Here is a 20335-nt window from a genome sequence, read left to right as displayed (position 1 = left end):
CATGGCCCCGTCCCCAGCGCGCCTGGGCCGAGCGCCCTAGGCCCAGCGTCAGCGCCGCGCTCCAGGCCGCGTGAGGCCCAGCACCTCCAGTGCTCGTGGGCTAGATCCGCCCGACGGCCTGCCTCTCCTCCTGGGCCTTGGCCCCCAAGGTGAGATCCCCCTCTGTCGCATATAATGCGCACTAGGCGCTAAATAGTTAACCTGCGCCCCCTGTGTGTAGCCCATGAGAAATAGATTAGGCCCGGTCTATTTTCCGTCTCTAGGTGATTATCTCGCATTCACGTGTGGCAATATTTTTGTTGCGCAACCCCACATATTTTATATGGTTTCGGGGTAGAAAAATCCATGGGATTTTTCTGTGCAATTAGTTTTAGCTTTTGAGCAAGTTAGTTCGCGCGATATTTTGCTATGTTTCCCTCTTGTCTATTTCGTAGGAATTATTCCGTGCTTCATTTGATTAAGTTGTCAACTAGGGAGTTGTTCTTGGATGTTTTCTCTAGCCCTCATATTTAAGTTGCAATAGAAATGCATGTTTAGGTGCGATTTTCTTGCTCTCGAGTTGCTAGAAATAGTGCTGATTTGGAGGAGCTGAAATATTTCGAAGTCTGAAATCTGTTATATTTTGCTGATGTCTTGTCTTGCTTGTATCTTTTGATCTGTAGCTCTTTTGAGGCTGGTCTAATGGAGTTAGTTGAAGCCCTTGTGTTTCTCTAGCATGCTGTAAATTTTCATGCCGTTTGGAGTCCTGTAGCTATTGGTTTTGCTTCTGTCAATATGGCTTCAGATCGAAAACTGCAGCTTCATAAACTGCTATTTTCACTAAGTGTGAAATAGTGTGTGGGATGCCATTTTGTGTCTTCTTTCCCTAATGATCCATGATGCCATGCTAGTTGTTGTAGTTGTTTGTAGTAGTGCTTCTTGCCCTCTTTCGTGTCATCCCTTGCTTGAGTTTATCGGAGTTGAGTAGCCCATAGTTGTGGGGCGTAGAAGATGCTATGTGGCTGATTTTGGCAGATTGTAGTGATTTCTTGTTTTGCTCATAATTTCCCTAATGATCCATGATGCCATGCTAGTTGTTGTAGTTGTTTGTAGTAGTGCTTCTTGCCCTCTTTCGTATCATGCCTTGCTTGAGTTTATCGGAGTTGAGTAGCCCGTAGTTGTGGGGCGTAGAAGATGCTATGTGGCTGATTTTGGCACATTGTAGTGATTTCTTGTTTTGCTCGTAACTTTTGATCCGTAGCTCCGATTTGATCGTGTCCTACATGAAACTTGCTTAGAATCTCATGTAGTTTCATTTTCCCTTTCTGGTTGTATGTTTTGAAGTGCTCGTGACCGTCATTACACACATATTGCATTCATGCCATCATATCTTGCGGTGCTTGTATCTTTTGATCCGTAGTTCCGTTGGAGATGTTCTCTATGTGTAAATTGCTTGTCTCGACGCGTAGGATCACGTGAACCTATTTATTTTGCTGTTTAACAACTAATAAAATGTGTTAGTTCAGATCTGGACAGAATTGTAAATTAACATGTGAGGTCGTCTCGAAGATGCTATACTTCATTTCCGACCTCATTTAAAATGCCTAGATAGGTAGTTTAATTGCGCTTCACCTCTTGCCATGTTTAACCACATTTAATATTGCCGTGTGCCTATTTGGGATAGAACTAAATAAATAAACGTGGAGTTTCGTTAATATGCAACTCGTTGCATATTGAACTTCACTTAATGTGTAGTGTTTGATTGGTGTGAATTGTCATGTCGTGTCTTGCATGTGTTCAGATGCTCATGCATCATTAGTGTTGTGCATCGTGTGCTGAATTTCGTGTGTTGATTTGTGTTTCCGGTTTGCTTCGTCTTGATAGAGTTCCGCAAGCGTGTCGGAGAGTGAGGACCCGTTCGACTACGTCGGTTCGACTGCTTCACGGAGGCATTCTTCTTCCAAGCGGGATCTCAGGCAAGATGACCATTTCCCCAGATACCATTACTATCATTGCCATGTTAGTTTTATTGCTTCTATCGTTTATGTCTTGTTGCCTACCACATGTTAAATATCAGCCTCTCAACAATGCCATGATTACCTTCAACCTGTTCGACCTAGCAAACCACTAATTGGCTATGTTACCGCTTGCTTAACCATGTGTTAGCGTTGCTAGTTGCAGGTGCAAATGCTGCCATGTGATAACATGGGTTCCTTGTTGAATCACCCTATTAAATGCTATTTAATTTAATGCACATATATACTTGGTAAAAGGTGGAAGGCTCGACCTTTCTAGCCTGGTGTTTTGTTCCACCTTTGCCCCCTTAGTTTTCGGCTACCGGTGTTATGTTCCATAAATGAGCGCTCCTAACACGATCGGGGTTGTTATGGGGACCCCCTTGATAATTCGTTTTAGATTAAAGCTAGCCTGACAAGGCCCAACATTGGTACTACATTTGCCCAACATAATAATTTTTTTTAATACTGAAAGCATAGGGCGTCATGAACCCGAGGAGTAATTTCACATAATACAGGGAGGACCAGTGCTGATGGTGCTGGTCCAAAACAGAGCAGCTTACTAACGCTACCCGGGGCAACTCGGCGTTTGGCGTGGTAACCATCGCTCATCCGTCGTGTCCTGAGAACGAGATACGCGGCTCCTATCGGGATCGTCGACACGCTGGGCGGCCTTGCTGGATTAGTTTTACCTTTAACAAGATATCTTGTGCATCGGGATTCCGGTGATGCTTTGGGTAATCTCAGAGTTGAGGTTTTCCACTAGGGAATCCGATGAGATCGCGAGCTTCGTGATTGAGGATTTCTATGCGGCTTGTGGTAATTTGTGATGGACTAGTTGGAGCACCCCTGCAGGGTTAAATCTTTTCGGAAAGCCGTGCCCGCGGTTATGTGGCAACGTGGAAACTTTGTTTAACACTGGTTCTAGATAACTTGAAGTTAACTTAATTAAAACTTGGCAACTGTGTGCATAACCGTGACTGTCTCTTTCGTGAGTTCCTTCTCCGATCGAGGACACGGTGGGGTTATGTCTGACGTAGGTAGGTGTTCAGGATCATTCATTTGGTCATCAGTAGTTCACGTCCGCTATGCGTAGATCTTCCCCCTCTTATTTTTGGTACTCGTATGTTAGCCACCAAATATATGCTTAGTCGCTGCTGCAACCTCACCACTCAACCATGCCTCACCCATTAAGCTTTGCTAGTCTTGATACCTTTGGAAATGAGATTGCTGAGTCCCCTGTGGCTCACAGATTACTACAACACCAGTTGCAGGTACAAGTAAAGGTTACTTGACGCGAGCGCGTTGATTGTTCATTTGGAGTTGCTTCTTCTTCTTCTTCTTCTTCTTCTTCATCGATCTAGGATGGGTTCCAGGCCGACAGCCTGGGATAACAAGGATGGTCGTCGTTCTTATTTTTCTCGTTTGTTTTCGTCCGTAGACGGACCCTGCTCTTACTCTTGATGACTATGTAATGTACTGATGTGACTCTGATGTAGCTTGTGGCGAGTGTAAGCCAATTCTATTATATATCTCTTCTTTTCAGTACGTGTACTTGTAACGATATCCATTCTTGCGACACGACGAGATGCGCTTCTATTCCTGACGAGGCCTTCGTGTCAAATTGAGGATAGGGTCGCATCTTGGGGCGTGACATGGCCATTGTAATATATTTTTGAAAAACAGAGGCAAAAGATTTTCCTCATTTTTGGAAAAAAAGTTATTACAATGAAAAAAATATTACAATGGCCATGAGTCATGGAGATGGAAGATGATTGGCGACTACCTGATCGAGCGGGATTTTTGAGCCAACATACGTTACCCTGGTTAATTGGTTTGCTCCATCTTTAGTTGTGCAACGTGTGGGTTTGCATCTGCTCGGCGACCAAATGATGTATGTGGTGAATAATTAGCTTAGGTTGCTTGGTTGGTGAAATGTCACAAAAGAAAAGATTTATTCGGGTTTTATGTTTAGTGTGGTGTTTGGTATCAAACTTAACTTCCTTTCCATAGAGCATTGTACATTTGGCTGGTGATGGTAACATGTTGGTCTGATTTATATTTTCACTAAAATGCTTGCCTGGTAATGGTACATGTATGGTTGTACTCTATTATTTTATTTCCGATGTCTCATTACTTTGTATTCAGTGTAAAAACCATGATAACATATGTTAGATGTGATCGCTGTTTCTGATCTCTAAAATCACCATTTGTTTGTTGTGAGTGAGAAAATGTTCATACTTTTTCATATTAATATTTTCTACTACCTCTATCCCATAATGTAAGATGTTTTTACAAGCTACATTATAGGATGCAGGAAGCATATTTTTGTTCCGTGGCAACACACAAGCATTTAGCACAAATCTTGTTCGTAGGAGATTTCTACTACCTCTATCCCATAATGTAAGATGTTTTTACAAGCTACATTATAAGATGCAAGGAGTATATTTTTGTTCCGTGGCAACACATGAGCATTTAGTAAGTTGCCCGTGCGTTGCAACGGAACATTTTTTTTAATGTTTAAGGTGATAACGAAGACGAAGATCAAGCATAAAGAAAATTTGAAGAATGAAGATTTTCTTTTGAAAGAATGAAAATCTTGAATTTCGTTCATTCATAAGATATGTCACATAAATTAAAATGGAAACATAATTGCTTCTATTTTTTTGTCAAGGTCTTCTTTCACGCTGCATAACACAATTATTGTGTGAGAACATCTTTGTACACGATATTTATGGTAATTTCCCAACAGAAAAATGTGTTAGATCGACTAAGCGGCTTACTGTGTACTCTCCGTGCATGAAAGGAAAATAACTGAATTATGTGCTTTTTCAAGTTACGTGGATTAGAATTAAGCAGGGTGCGTCATCAAAGTGGTGACGAGGGTCATAACCTTGGATTGGAGAAGTGGAAGAAATAGGTGAAGGAACAACAAGAAATACAAAAAACTCATATACACAAGGATTCTACATATTTTATTAGTCAGAATTGATGTTGAATCATAAGAATATATATGTATCGTGGCAACACACGGATAATTAACTAGTTGACGTAGATGTGCTAGAGATGCTCTAGCCGCGGATGCGTTATTTTCTCCGGGCCTCATTCAGCCCACGACCACGAGACCAGACCCCGTCCGTCCGATAAAACCCTAACCTCCTCCGCCTTCACTGGCCTCTAGTCATCATCCTATAATCCGCGAATCACACCGCACGCACACCAACAACCAGAGCGCGCCGCAGGAACACTCGACGACATGGCCGTCGCCTCCGCCTGGGCCAAGCCCGGCTCATGGGCCCTCGCCGCCGAGGAGCAGGACGACCTCCCCCCGCCGCCGCCCCCCGTCCCAGCCTCCGACTTCCCCGATCTAGCCACCGCCGCCACCACCAAGGTCCCCAAGAAGAAGAAGGTCCAGCCAGTCTCCCTCGCCTCGTTCAACAGCGCCAAGTTCGTCCCCTCCTCCTCCCGCGGGCCCACCCCTGACATGCTGCTAAGCCTCCCCACAGGCCCCCGCGAGCGCACTGAGGAGGAGCTCGGCGGGGCACGCTGGGGCAACGTGTCTCGCGGCTCCGACGAGCCGCGACGTGGCGGATCTGGCACGGAGGACTACGGCCCGTCGCGCGCCGACGAGGCGGGTGATTGGGGTGTCAAGAAGCCGATGGAGAGGAGGGAGCGGATGGGTGGGTTTGGCGGTGATTCGTTTTCGTCGCGTGCTGATGACGTCAACGACTGGGTGTCCACCAAGAAGACGGCGCCCTCTCTGCCCATGGAGAGGAGGGAGCGTAGCAGCGCGTTTGGTAGCGAGTCGCAGGGACGCGCTGACGATTCCGCGAGCTGGGTCTCCAACAAGAGCTACTCTGCTCCGCCACCCGCACCTTCGGATGGCCGAAGGGGTGGGTCAGTTTGGGGTTTCAATAGGGATGGTTGTTCAGATGCTGATTCTTGGGCAAGGAAGAGAGAGGAGGTAAGCAGTGGTGGTGGTGGTAGCAGTGCCCGTCCGCGTCTTGTTTTGCAGAAGCGAACTTTACCGGTTGCCGTTGTAACTGGTGGCGAGGAGGATGAAGGTGTAGAGGAAGAGAAAGGAGAGTTGCAGCCCAAAAGCTGGTCTTGCAACCCATTTGGGGCTGCACGCCCACGTGAGGAAGTGCTTGCCGCAAAGGTGGAGAACTTGACGAAGGAGGTGTATAAACAGGAGGAGGAGCTAGTGATTCAACCAAAAGTTAGATCTTGGAATCCGTTTGGGGCAGCCCGCCCACGGGAGGAAGTGCTTGCTGGGAAGGGGGAAGATTGGAGGAAGATTGATGAGAAGCTTGAGGCCCTGAAGGTGCGTGAGGCACCACCTGAGGTTAAATCCTCTGGGAGGAGGGGTTCCCCAGTCCAAGGCGAGGAGAACGAGAACGGGGAAGTGCTGGAGAGGAGTACTGACAGCGCTTGGAAGAAACCTACTGCAGTTTAGGCTGAAGTACTATCTAAACAAGGGTCTGATAACTGATCTCATCCCTCTCAACATTGATTAAATTGCCTTTCCATGGTTGATCATGTCAAGTTCTAGTGTTTAGTTTTGGGTATGTTATGTGAATTTTATGTTTTATTCCTGAATTGATTGGTCCTGTTATTGCACTTTATTTTCTAGAGGTGTATGCTAAAAAAAAAACGAATGCTGATGTTTGCTGCCTATTCATCAGCTTGTAAGGCGCCCATGAGCAACATGATGCGCATGGTTCATTTGAACATCATGATAGGTTGATCTTTACTTTCAAATGAAAAATGTTTAGCTAAGTAGTGCTGTGTTACAGAGTATCAGTATCTTCCTACATCCCTGCCCAGAAATAGTTCCTTGGCCTAAATCACAAAATTGCAGATGTTTTTTCTTCTGCATGTCCTTAGCTTGACACATGTTGTGACACAGATGTGTATAACCAGTCTGAAATCTATGTCGTGATCATGTGATGCAAATTTATTTTGTGGTATAAAATATGCTTCTATGGTAGCATTGGTTGAACAAGAAGTATCCCTGTTTTCATTTGTTTGCTGCATTAACATGCACACCTTTTGTCAATGATTGATCCCTCCATATAAAAACTACTGAAATAAAACTAATATTCTGGAAATCATTAACTGGTAACTTCTTGGTAAGCCGGGGAGTAGGGGATTAGTAGGCAAATTGGCCAGTTCTTCGGCTGATAAATCTGTTAATCTCGGTGACCAACCGAGCAGGGATTAATCGGCTGATATTTTTAGTAGTAAGTCCAAATCATTGAAGCATGATTAAGGCATGGAGCTTTTAAATTCAGCCTCTTACCAAAGACAAACAAGTATGATTTGGCATCGCTAATTTGATAACCAGACAGAAGGCTATCTAATAATGTTCAACACTCTATTTTTTTAGCAACCGTGCGTTGTTTGAGCTTGAGAGTTGTAGATGTTGCATCTGCCAATTTAGTTATGAAAAGCTGTGGAAATTCTTCAAACCAATTATGAAAAGCTGTGGAAATTCTTCAATTATATACTAGCCCTTCAGGATAAATATGCCATAACGAAGTTACCCATTTTTGACTAAACTTACATATCTCAAGGAAATGTCTAGGTAGTACCATTAAAGGTGTGCCTTATACGACCATTCCAATTCTTGGACAGCATGCATGGCACAAATTGCTGGTCAGAATAATGTTTGTGGTTTTTGTTGCCAAGACAATCTTGCTTATGGAACTTTACAAGATCATTGTCTATAGTTATGTTGCTAAGACAATCTTGCTTATGAAACTTGTACAAGATCATTGTCTACAGTTATTTCTCCAACATGTACACTTCTGCCGAAGTATAGTGCATTGGCATGGTTCTTGCAACTAGCTGCCACTACAGGGCATATACCCTGTATAGTTTAAATGGAATAATGATTGGTATCCTTAATTCTAACGGCATATACTAGCTATGTTTTGTTAGAACAAATACACCCAAGAACAACAACAACAACAAAGCCTTTAGTCCCAAACAAGTTGGGGTAGGCTAGAGGTGAAACCCATAAGATCTTGTGACCAACTCAATGGTTCTGGCACATGATGGCTAGTTCTCTGGTGATACTCTAATCCTTCAAATCTCCCTTTGCAGACTCCTTCCATGTCAGATTCGGTCTACCGAGACCTCTTCTGACACTATTAGCATACTTTAGTCGTCAGCTATGCACCAGAGCTTCTGGAGACCTGAACCGAATATGCCCAAACCATCTCGGACGGTGTTGGACAAGATTCTCATCAATTGACACTACACCAACTCTATCTCGTATGCCATCATTTCGAACTCGGTCCTTCCTTGTGTGGCCACACATACAACTCAACATGCGCATCTCCTCCACACCTAACTCCTGCACACGTCGCCTTTTAGTCGGCCAACACTCAGCGCCATACAACATTGCGGGTCGAACCGTCGTCCTATAGAACTTGCCTTTTAGCTTTTGTGGCACCCTCTTGTCACAGCGAATGCCAGAAGCTTGGCACCACTTCATTCATCTGGCTTTAATTCGATGGTTCACATCTTTCTCGATATCCCCATCCTTCTGCAGCATTGACCCCAAACATCGAAAGGTGTCCTTCTAAGGCACCACCTACACATGCAGGCTAACCTCCTCGTGCCTAGTAGTATTGAAACCACACTTCATGTACTCGGTTTTACTTCTACTAAGTCTAAAATCTTTCGATTCCAAGGTTTGTCTCCATAGCTCTAACTTCCCGTTGACACCCGTCCGACTATCATCGACTAGCAGCACATCATCCGCAAAAAGCATACACCATGGGATATTTCCTTGTATATCTCTTGTGACCTCATCCATTACCAAGGCAAAAAGATAAGGGCTAAAAGCTGACCCATGGTGTAGTCCTATTTTAATTGGGAAGTCATCAGCGTCGCCATCACTTGTTCGAACACTTGTCACAACATTATCCTCCTTGATGAGGGTAATGTACTTTGCTGGGACTTTGTGTTTCTCCAAGGCCCACCACACGACATTCCACGATATCTTATCATAGGCCTTCTCCAAGTCAATGAACACCATATGTAGGCCCGTTTGCTCCATATATCTCTCCATAAGTTGTCGTACCAAGACAATGGCTTCCATAGTCGACCTCCTAGGCATGAAACCGAACTGATGTTTGGTCACGCTTGTCATTCTTCTTAAGCGGTGCTAAATGACTATTTCCCATAGCTTCATTGTATGGTTCATCAGCGTAAGTACAACTCCGAACATCCCCCTTGTTCCTGAAGATTGGTACTAATATACTCCGCCTCCATTCTTTTGGCATCTTGTTTGACCGAAATATGAGGTTGAAAAGCTTGGTTAGCCATACTATCGCTATGTCCTTGAGGCCTCTCCATACGTAAGTGGGGATACAATCAGGGCCCATAGCCTTACCTCCTTTCATCTTTTTAAAGCCTCCTTGACCTCCGACTCCTGGATTCGCCGCACAAAACACCTGCTAGTATCATAGAAGCAGTCCTCCAGTTCAATGGTAGAGCTCCCAATCTCCCCACTGAAATCTCGTCAAAGTACTCCCGCCATCTATGCTTAATATCCTCGTGTTTCACAAGGAGTTGGTCTGCTCGATCCTTGATGCATTTGATTTGGTCTAACATCCCCATTCGCGAAAAAGAGGAAAAACAAATGCACCAATTTTAGGCCAAACTTGCTTACCTCTGTCCCAAAATATAAGACGTTTTTGCAGTTCGAAATATACTAGCACTCCAATGCTCGGGCAGCATGCATGGCACCATGTGGACCAGAATAACACTTTTGAGTTCTGTTGCTAAGAAAATCATGCTTACGGCTGTACAAAATCAAAGTGTACAGTTATTTACGGCTGTACAAAATCAAAGTGTACAGTTATTTTCTCAGTGCAATGCTGTCACTACTGGGCATGTACCATGTATCCTTGTTCTAAACAGATTTGTGCTAGGTCTGTAATTGTCTGGCTGTTTATTTCAAAATTATGCTAGCGATGTGTTTTGCCGCTCGAGGAGACTTCCTTGCTGTTCGAGTCAACCAATTACACAATCCACCCAGCCCTCCTTTGGTGTGCTTGTTGGAGGTGACTGCTATATTGTGTGCTTTTATTTTGTATAGATGAAGATGGCATGGTCAATTTGAACACCTGTCAATGAAGTGGCCATTGGCTAAATGATCAGATCCATTGTTTTGATCATTGTAGTTAACATTTATGACAACTGTGTATATTAGAGGTGTGATGGTAAAGATAAATTACTTGACAAGATCTGACCAGTGCAGCATGCTTGTTTTGTCCAGTAATATAGGCTTATATGGCTAATATGATAACTCACTAGAAAATTTTCAAGCAATGGTAAGGTCGTCATCTCAGATATACTCCCTCCGTTCCTTTATGTAAGGTGTACTATTTTCGGCACGGTGACCAAGGTACATAATTATAGACAGGTTTAATTACCCTTGGCAAATTTGTTGGTTAGTGAAAAGTGAATCAGTTAAGTAGAAGAAAGATTGTTTCACACGCCTATATTTGTTAGTTGTTTCAGCCTGAGCATTGATAGTTGTGGATGACACGAGCATTGATAGTTGTGGATGACACTGGGAGAGTTGGGGCAATTTTCGTTGGTTTATTTCTCACTTAATGCCATGCCAACCTGAGGGGTTGGGGATACATATTTATAGGTTGCTAGCCAGCCATGCATATGCTAGTCTAAGATGCTATCCTAAATGCTAGTCCTTGGTGGTCAAGGATGCTATCCTAACAGCCACAAGTACACAAGGACCATGTGCTGCAACTCCACAAAGACCTTAGTACAGAGACTTATCCATCATTCTCCCCCTAAGTCTTGTGTGTCGTCTTGTGGGAGAGTCGAATCATCCCGATCCTGGAGCAGAGTTTGAGGAACTTGATCCTCCCAAGAGGCTTGGTGAGCAGGTCTGCGAGCTGATTCGTGGTGTTGATGTAGCTCGCCTTGATGCTCCCTTCATCCAAACAGCTTATGATGAAGTGTTACCTCAGTCGGACGTGCTTGCTCTGTTCGTGGAAAACAGGGTTCTATGCCAGGGCCAGGGCGGACTTGCTGTCCACAATGAGCTGCACTGTTCTGGTGTCTCAGACGAGGAGATCGCCAAGCAGTCGAGCAAGCCTGAGTGCAGGCGGTGGAGGCCGCTATGTACTCGGCCTCACAGCCGGACAGGGCCACCACCTGCTGCTTGACCAATTGCCAGCTCACAAGACACTTGACGAGGAAGAAGAGGATCCCGCTTGTGCTCTTGCTGGTGTCGATGTCGCCGGCGTGGTCCCTGTCGCTGTACCTGACAAATTGTGCCGCGCTCGGACACCTAGGGTAGTGGAGGCCGTGGTCGAGGGTACCCGCCACGTAGCGGATGCTCCTCTTCATTGCCTGTTGGTGCTCCATCGTCGGTCGCTCCATGAACCGACTAGCGTTGCCGACGGAGAATGCCGAGTCCGTCCGTGTTTGGGCGAGTTAGCGAAGGCTCCGCACAAGGCGCCAGTACTGTGTAGTGTCCACTTCCTCCGTCGTGCTGTCGCGGCTCCGTTTCAGCCTCTCCTCCATCGGAGTTAGAGCTAGGTGGCAGTCGGTGAGCCCAGCTAGCTCAACGATGCGCTTGGCGAAGGCGGACTATTGAAGCGGGATCCCAGAGTGATCCTGGTGCACCTCGATCCCTAGATAGAAGGAGAGGGGTCCTAGATCACTCATCTGGAAGGTGGCCTTCATTTCTTCCTTGAACGCCGCCACCTCTGCATCCTTGATGTCGGTGATCACCAAGTCGCCAACATAGACGCCCATCATCAGGGCATTTCCTTCACTGCCCCGTCGGTAGACGCCCACCAACATAGACGCCCACCAGCAGGGCATTTCCTCCACTGTCCCGTCGGTAGACGACCGCCTCATGCGGGTTTTGCTCGAAGCCCATCTTCTTCCGCGTGGAGTCCAGCTTGGCGTTCCACGCCCAGGTGCCTGCCATAGGCCGTAGAGAGCCTTACACAGGTGGAGTACCTTGCCCTCCTGGCCGGGGGTCGCGGGGTCGCAAATCCCGGCGGCTGATGCACGTAGACTTCCTCCTTCAAGTCGCCGTTGAGGAACGCCGACTTGACATCCATGTGATGAACACGCCAGCCCTCCTGGGTAGCTAGCGCAAGGAGAAGTCGCATGGACTCCATCCGTGCCATGGGAGCTAAAGAGTTGTCAAAGTCGACTCCTTCATGTTGCAAGAAGCCTTGGGCTTGACGATGGCGCCGGCTTCATCCCTCTTCAGCTTGAACACCCACTTAAGGGTGATCGCGCGGTGACCACGAGGGAGGTTAGCGAGCTCCCAGGTGCGGTTCTGCTCGACCGCATCCATCTCCAACTGCATCGTGGCGCGCCATGACGCGTCTCTCTTGGCCTCTGCAAAGGACCGAGGTTTGCCGTCCTCACACGCGAGTTGTAGCTGCGCCTCCAGCTCGGGTGACACCAGTCTAGGCGCCGACTGGTCGTCGAGTAGATTTTCCATCGTACGATACCGCAACGGTTCGCCGCCATGATATGCGTCGATGCGCTCCTCGTCGTGAATGAACGGGGAAGCAGACTCCACCGGGCTGTGCTTGGAGTGAGCTGGTGTCGATGAAGACGAGCCCAAAGGGTGACCGTCGGTGCTGGAGTACGTAACGTCGTCGGTTGTGGTGTCGTCGGCGTAGCAAACCCTGGGGTCGATGGAGTTTTGGGAGCTAAGGTAGAAGTGCTCGGTAAAGAGGAGGTGCTTACCCCCCTGCTTCCTTGAAGTGGACCTACTCGACAATGAAGTCCTCATATGTCGGAGTCGAGCCGTCGTCCACCGCCCTGTCCCATGCCCACCCTCGCCCTTTGTTGAACACGACGTCTCGCGTCGTGCGCACACGCTGTGTCTTTGGGTCGAGGATGTGGTAGGCCTTCGAGCCCTCCGCGTAGCCGATGAAAACTTCAGGAGTGCTCCTGTCGTCGAGCTTGCTGATGTGGCCGAGCTCCTTGGCGAACGCGAGGCAGCGAAAGACCCGCAAGTGGGAGACCGCCGGCTTTCGCCCATGCCAGGCCTCGTACGGCGACCTGCCATTGAGTGCCTTATTGGCGAGCGGTTGAGGATGTTGACGGCTGTCAGCACCGCCTCTCCCCAGAAAACAGCCGCCATTCTTCTCTGCTTGAGAAGAGCTCGAGCCATCCCCACAACTGTCTGGTTGCGTCGCTCGACGACGCCGTTCTGCTGTGGGCTGTATGGCGCAGAGTAGTGGCGCTGGATGCCCTCATCGGTGCAGTACGACGCGAATTCAGCCGTCGTGAATACGTCGTCGTTGTTAGTGCGCAACACGCGCAGTTTGCGGCCCCTCTCCGCCTCCGCAGCAACCAGTGTGCGCCTGACGGCGTCCGCCGCCTCTCCCTTGTTGCCGAGGACCATCGCCCACATGTAGCGAGAGAGGTCGTCGACGAGCAGCGGGAAGTAGCGTTGACCTCCTGGTGTGGCTGTCGTCACCGGGCCGCACAGGTCCCGGTGCACGAGCTCAAGCCTCTCCTTGGCCCTGAAACTCGCTTGCTGGGGAAAGGGGAGTCAACACGCAGATGTCGCATAACTGCTCCACATGGTCGAGTCACAGCAGGCCTCGCACCATCTCCTTGCACTTAGACGCTTCAGGGCCTCGAAATGAAGGTGCCCAAAGCGCTCATGCCATTGCCACACCTTGTGGTCCTGATGGGCAGCGAGACAGACGGGTTGTGCCACCTGCACGTCAAGGACGTAGAGTCGATTTTCACTTCTGGGTACCTTGGCGAGAAGGCGACGCTGGCGATCCCAAATGCGTTGGACCCCATGCTCGATCAGCATGCGTGAGCTGTTCTCATCCAACTGTCCCAAGTTGATGATGGAGTTCCTTAGCGCGGGGATGTAGTAGACACCGGTGAGCAGCCGGTGTTCTCCCGTATTGGCGGTGAAGAGGCATCCCCAAACTTGACGGAGCCTTGCGCGTCGGAGTCAAGCTCGGCGAAGAATTCCCTTCGACTGGTCATGTGGTGGGTGGCGCTGGTATCGAGGCACCACCCCGTAGTCTTGTCCTTCTCGGAGCCATCGTCGAGGAGCGTGTGCTTTTGACTCGTCGAGGTGGAGGAGAGCCTTTGCGGCTGGTGTCGTTGAAGGTAGCTCCATGCTTGCATGCGCCATGAACAGAGCCGTCTCTTCCTCCGCCGCCTGTGTGACGTGAGCCTGGACGTGTCGTGGCTGTCGACACTCATTGGCCCAATAGCCAATCCGGCCACAGTTGTGGCAACTGTTGTCCTGTGTCGGCTTGGGCTTGCCAGCGGCGCCGTCCTTGGCTCCTCCGTGGGCGTCACCTTTGGCACGTCCTTGTGCCCTGCCCAGGGCGCCTTGCGCTGCTTGCCGCGCCCGCCATGGAAGAGGGCTCCCCCTTGTTCCTGTCACCGAGGCCGACATCCCACTGCTCTTGAGATAGGAGCAGCTTCCCGCCGGTGGTGATGGGCCCCGAGAGAGACTGTGGCTCGTCGGTGTCGACGACCTTGAGGCGACCTATCGCCTCCTCGATCGTCATCGTGGAGAGGTCCAGCAGAGAGCAAAGTCTTCAACGTCCTCACCTGGCTTGAAGGCCAGGCTCTCCCACTACTTACGAAGTGCCTGAAGTGTGGACATTTGAGCATGGCCGCTGTCGATGCATGCCGCGGCGATGGCGTCCCAAGCCTCCTTGGCAATCCGCTTGTTGGAAAGCGGGAACTGCATCTTGGGCGGGACTGCGGGGATGAGGGTCTCCAACGCTCGTCGATCCTCATGGTGGTCGACGTTGCCGTCCTGGACCGCCTTTCACAGGTGCCGCACCTGGAGCCTGATCTTCATGATCGCGGCCCACTCGATGTAGTTGGTTTTGGTGAGGGTAGGCCACCCAACACCGGGACCAACATCCCTGGCCACAGTCCGGACCTCGTAGAGGCCGTGATCCTGGTCGTCGCAGCCGCCGTCGCCGTGCGCACCTCCACCTGTGCACCTCCACCTGAAGCGCCATCGTGATGTGCGCGGGCGTGCTCGGCTGCCCACATCGTCGTGCGCCGTTCGCTCTCGTGCCTCTGCATCGGCGTCGTCGTCCGCAGGCGAGGAGTCGTTGGAGCTGCCGGAGCCGCCGCGGAGTGCCTTGGCATCCGCCGTAGCCTCACCTGCTGCCTCCGCTGCTGCTGCCTCTACCTCAGCCCTGGCTGCTTCTACCTTCGCTCTGGCTGCTGCCAGTTCCGTCGCTGCCAGCCTCGATGCCCTTGCTGCCGCAGCGGCTGCTGCAGCCACTCGCTCACGCTCCTCTGCCATGGCGTCGGCAGGTCGTGTGCTGAGAGCGGTCTGCAGACATGGCTTGCCGTTGGGGGGCTGTTGCGTGGAGAAGAAGCTGCTTCTGACGAGCTGCTGCTCGACAGTCCGGAGGGAGGGAGGTAACCAGGGGCAGTCGGCGCAACTACTGCTATCGGCTGGGGCTGCTCAGCTCTCGGGGAGAGAGGTGATCAAGATAATGCTCAGTTTACAAGAAACACTGGCTCTGAAACCACTTGTTAGTTGTTTCAGCTTGAGCATTGATAGTTGTGGATGACACTGGGAGAGTTGGGGCAATTTTCGTTGGTTTATTTTTCACTAAATGCCATGCCAACCTGAGGGGCTGGGGATACATATTTATAGGCTGCTAGCCAGCCAAGCATATGCTAAGATGCTAGTCTAAGATGCTGGTAAGATGCTAGTCTAAGATGCTGGTAAGAAGCTAGTCTAAGATGCTATCCTAACTGCCAGTCCTTGGTGGTCAAGGATGCTATCCTAACAGCCACAAGGACACACGGACCATGTGCTGTAGCCCCACAAAGACCTTAGTACAGAGACTTGTCCATCAATATCTAGATAGGAGTGTAGACAACATAGAGAAGTACAAGATGGCAAAGAAGGCCGCAAAGCGAGCTGTGAGTGAAGCAAGGGGTCAGGCGTACGAGGACCTCTACCAACGGTTAGACACAGAGGAAGGCGAAAGGCACATCTGTAAGATGGCCAAGATCCGAGAGAGGAAGATGAGGGATGTTGACCAAATCAAGTGCATCAAGGACGGAACAGAGCAACTCCTGGTGAAGAACGAGGAGATTAAGCATAGATGTCGGAAGTACTTTGACAAGTTGTTCAATGGGGAGACTGAGAGCTCTACCATTGATCTGGATGACTCCTTTGATGATACTAGCAAGCGTTTTGTGTGGTGAAATCCATGAGTCGGAGTTCAAGGAGGCTTTAAAAAGGATGAAAGGAGGCAAGACAAGGAGCCCTGATTGTATCCCCATTGAGGTGTGGAGAGGCCTTGGGGACATAGTGATAGTATGGCTAACCAAACTTTTCAACCTCATTTTTCCAGGCAAACAAGATGCCAGAAGAATGGAGACGGAGTATATTAGTACCAATCTTCAAGAACAAGGCGGATGTTCAGAGTTGTACTAATTACCGTGGAATTAAATTGATGAGCTATACAATGAAGCTATGAGAGAGTCATTGAGCACCTTTTAGGACGAACGACAAGTGTGACCAAAAATCAGTTTGGTTTCATGCCTGGGAGGTTGACCATGGAAGCCATTTTCTTGGTACGACAACTTATGGAGAGATATAGGGGGCAAAAGAAGAACTTGCATATGGTGTTCATTGACTTGGAGAAGGCCTATGCTAAGATAATGCAGAATGTTATGTGGTGGGTTTTGGACAAACACAAAGTCCCAGCAAAGTACATTACCCTCATCAAGGACATGTATATATTGTGACAAGTGTTCAAACAAGTGATGGCGACACTAATGACTTGTCAATTAAGATAGGACTGCATCAGGGGTCGGCTTTGAGCCCTTATCCTTTTGCCTTGATGATGCATGAGGTCACAAGGGATATACAAGGAGATATCCCATGGTGTATGCTCTTTGTGGACGATGTGGTGCTAGTCGATGATAGTCGGACGGGGGTCAATAGGAAGTTGGAGTTATGGAGGCAAACCTTGGAACCGAAAGGTTTTAGACTTAGTAGGACAAAGACCGAGTACGTGAGGTGCGCTTTTAGTACTACTAGGCACGAGGAGAAGGGGGATGTTAGCTTTGATGGGCAGGTGGTGCCTCAGAAGGACACCTTTTGATATTTGCGGTCAATGTTGCGGAAAGATGGGGATATCGACGAAGATGTGAACCATCGAATTAAAGCTGGATGGATGAAGTGGCGCCAAGCTTTTGGCTTTCTTTGTGACAAGAGGGTGCCACAAAAGCTAAAAGGCAAGTTCTATAGTTTGACCCGCATTGTTTTATGGCGCTGAGTGTTGGCCGACTAAAAGACGACATGTGCAACAGCTAGGTGTGAACCATCGAATTAAAGCCGGATGGATGAAGTGGGCCAAGCTTCTGACTTTCTTTGTGACAAGAGGGTGCCACAAAAGCTAAAAGGCAAGCTCTATAGGACGGTGGTTCGACCCGCATTGTTTTATGGCGCTGAGTGTTGGTCGACTAAAAGACGACATGTGCAACAGCTAGGTGTGGCGGAGATGCGCATGTTGAGATGGATGTGTGGCCACACAAGGAAGGACCGAATCCGGAATGATGATATACGAGATACAGTTGGGGTAGAGCTACATGAAGAGAAGCTTGTCCAACATTGTCTGAGATGGTTTGGGCATATTCAACGCAGGCCTCCAGAAGCCCTAGTGCATAGCGGAGGGCTAAAGCATGCTGATAATGTCAAGAGAGGCCGGGGTAGACCTAACTTGACATGGGAAGAGTCCGTAAAGAGAGATCTAAAGGATTGGAGCATCACCAAAGAACTAGCCATGGACGGAGGTGTGTGGAAGTTCGCTATCCATGTGCCAGAACCATGAGTTGGTCGCGAGATCTTATGGGTTTCACCTCTAGCCTACCCCAACTTGTTTGGAACTAAAGTTTTTGTTGTTGTTGTACATGCCTTCTTTGTTGTTGTTGTTGTTGTAGTGAAAAGTGGATCACTTAGTACGGAAAAGTATGAGATACATGCAATCGACAAAGCAATAGTTTCCTTCTTTTGCTACAAGGAGAGATGCATGACAATCAGAAGAGAGATACTTTCCTTCTTTGGGCATATTCAACACAGGCCTCCAGAAGCCCTAGTGCATAGCGAACGGTTAAAGCATGCTGATAATGGCAAGAGAGGCCGGGGTAGACCAAACTTGACATGGGAAGAATTCGTAAAGAAAGATCTAAAGGATTGGAGCATCACCAAAGAACTAGCCATGGACAGAAGTGCGTGGAAGCTTGCTATCCATGTGCCTGAACCATGAGTTGGTCGTGAGATCTTATGGGTTTCACCTCTAGCCTACCCCAACTTGTTTGGAACTAAAGGCTTTGTTGTTGTTGTTATAGTGAAAAGTGAATCAGTTAGTACAAAAAAGTATGAGATACATGCAATCGACAAAGAGATAGTTTCCTTCTTTTGCTACAAGGAGAGATGCAGACAATCAGAAGAGAGATGCTTTCCTTTTTTTTAGGGTTTATTGGGGAATTTGAAGAAATGCACCTTGCATTCTGGAATTTTGTCAAAAAACAAATTCACCTTATATGGAACCGAGGGAGTACATACCAATCTTGTCTGAGTATATTTCAACAACAGTCCTGTTGACAGGGGCGATGATTTTTTTTTTCTTTTTTGAAAAAAGAGAAGATTGATATGCTACTGTATAGTGTAAAGTTGTTTACATCGCAATACCTTGTTAGCTTTTTGGTTATGTTGAGCCTGGTTCCTAGGCTGTGAATGGACAAATGTGCTCACAGTCTATTCTGATCACTTAGGCCATCTCCAGTGGGATGCTTGTTGGTGCTAGGGGAAATAATTGCTGTAATTTTGCTAGTGTAGAATTTATTTCCACCCTAAGCCTGGCGTCTATTTTTGCGCCTGGCGTCTGTGTGTTTCTTTTGTATTTTATGCATTGGGTTGTATATAAGTGATATATGTATTTAGATAGTTAAGGATTCTTTTTGCTGGTCGTCGCAGTGTAATTTCAACGTTGTGGCTGCCACACCTGTAATTTGCCTATGATAACAATGCTTAGCATTGTAAATGCCCAGTGTATCTAAATTAGCTTACTTCCATTGGGGATGGCCTTCGTAGCTTCTAATTTTGTGTAAGCTCGTGTAATATGTTATAAGGTGATCGCGATGTCATTTTTCTTCCGTTTGAGATCATTGTCTTGCTACAACTTCATTCGAATAGCATTGTTAGCATCTTATGACAGTCTTCTATTTTTGTGCCATTATTTTTGTTGCTGCTGTATCTTTAATAATCTCTAATGGATGAAAGATTGGTTTTGCAAATGCAGATCAGAGGCTACAGGAGTTGCACCTGCAAATTAATGTATGGCCTTACATGTTGTGAAGACGCCTCGCAATAGTCTACTTAATATATTAACTAGCCTTATTATTTTTGTTACTCGCGTGTGGCAACAGTTGTAACAAGAGTAGCCTTTATATGCTTCTTGTCACATGGTATTGAGAATTTTGATATGGAAATTGTGTTTTTGGAACGTTGTTCATAACATTTCTTGACCGGCCTCACAATTTGTTATGGTGATTGTGCATTTTGGGTAGTAGTTAGGGGACTGCATTCCTTGAAATGTTGGACTTCTGCACACTTCGGGGATATACAAGGGATATCCTTATCCTTTTGCTTTGATGATGCATGAGGTCACAAGGGATATACAAGGAGATATCCCATGGTGTATGCTCTTTGTGGACGGGGTCAATAGGAAGTTGGAGTTATGGAGGCAAACCTTGGAACCGAAAGGTTTTAGACTTAGTAGGACAAAGACCGAGTACGTGAGGTGCGCTTTTAGTACTACTAGGCACGAGGAGGAGGGGATGTTAGCTTTGATGGGCAGGTGGTGCCTCAGAAGGACACCTTTTGATATTTGCGGTCAATGTTGCGGAAAGATGGGGATATCGATGAAGATGTGAACCATCGAATTAAAGCTGGATGGATGAAGTGGCGCCAAGCTTTTAGCTTTCTTTGTGACAAGAGGGTGCCACAAAAGCTAAAAGGCAAGTTCTATAGTTTGACCCGCATTGTTTTATGGCGTTGAGTGTTGGCCGACTAAAAGACGACATGTGCAACAGCTAGGTGTGAACCATCGAATTAAAGCCGGATGGATGAAGTGGGCCAAGCTTCTGACTTTCTTTGTGACAAGAGGGTGTCACAAAAGCTAAAAGACAAGCTCTATAGGACGGTGGTTCAACCCGCATTGTTTTATGGCCCCTCAAATTCATCAAACAAGCACATAATTTAGAAATATTTTTCATGCATCCAATGCAAAGAC

The 20335-nt window shown here is 47.7% G+C and overlaps 1 protein-coding gene across 1 annotated transcript; it reads left to right on the top strand.

Moving 5' to 3' along the window:
- The first annotated feature begins 5114 nt into the window (after window positions 1-5114).
- Window positions 5115-19546, top strand: LOC123406184 (eukaryotic translation initiation factor 4B3-like). Its single transcript, XM_045099656.1, has 2 exons — window positions 5115-6473; window positions 19343-19546. Exon 1 carries the CDS (start codon window positions 5251-5253, stop codon window positions 6448-6450), a length of 1200 nt encoding a protein of 399 aa, XP_044955591.1. The 5' UTR covers window positions 5115-5250; the 3' UTR covers window positions 6451-6473; window positions 19343-19546.
- The last annotated feature ends 789 nt before the right edge of the window (window positions 19547-20335 follow it).

The sequence above is a fragment of the Hordeum vulgare genome, chromosome 6H (genome assembly GCF_904849725.1).
Source record: "Hordeum vulgare subsp. vulgare chromosome 6H, MorexV3_pseudomolecules_assembly, whole genome shotgun sequence".
Classification (NCBI taxonomy): domain Eukaryota; kingdom Viridiplantae; phylum Streptophyta; class Magnoliopsida; order Poales; family Poaceae; genus Hordeum; species Hordeum vulgare.
Note: the sequence above shows the minus strand (reverse complement) of the source record. Positions and strands in the feature narration are given on the sequence as shown.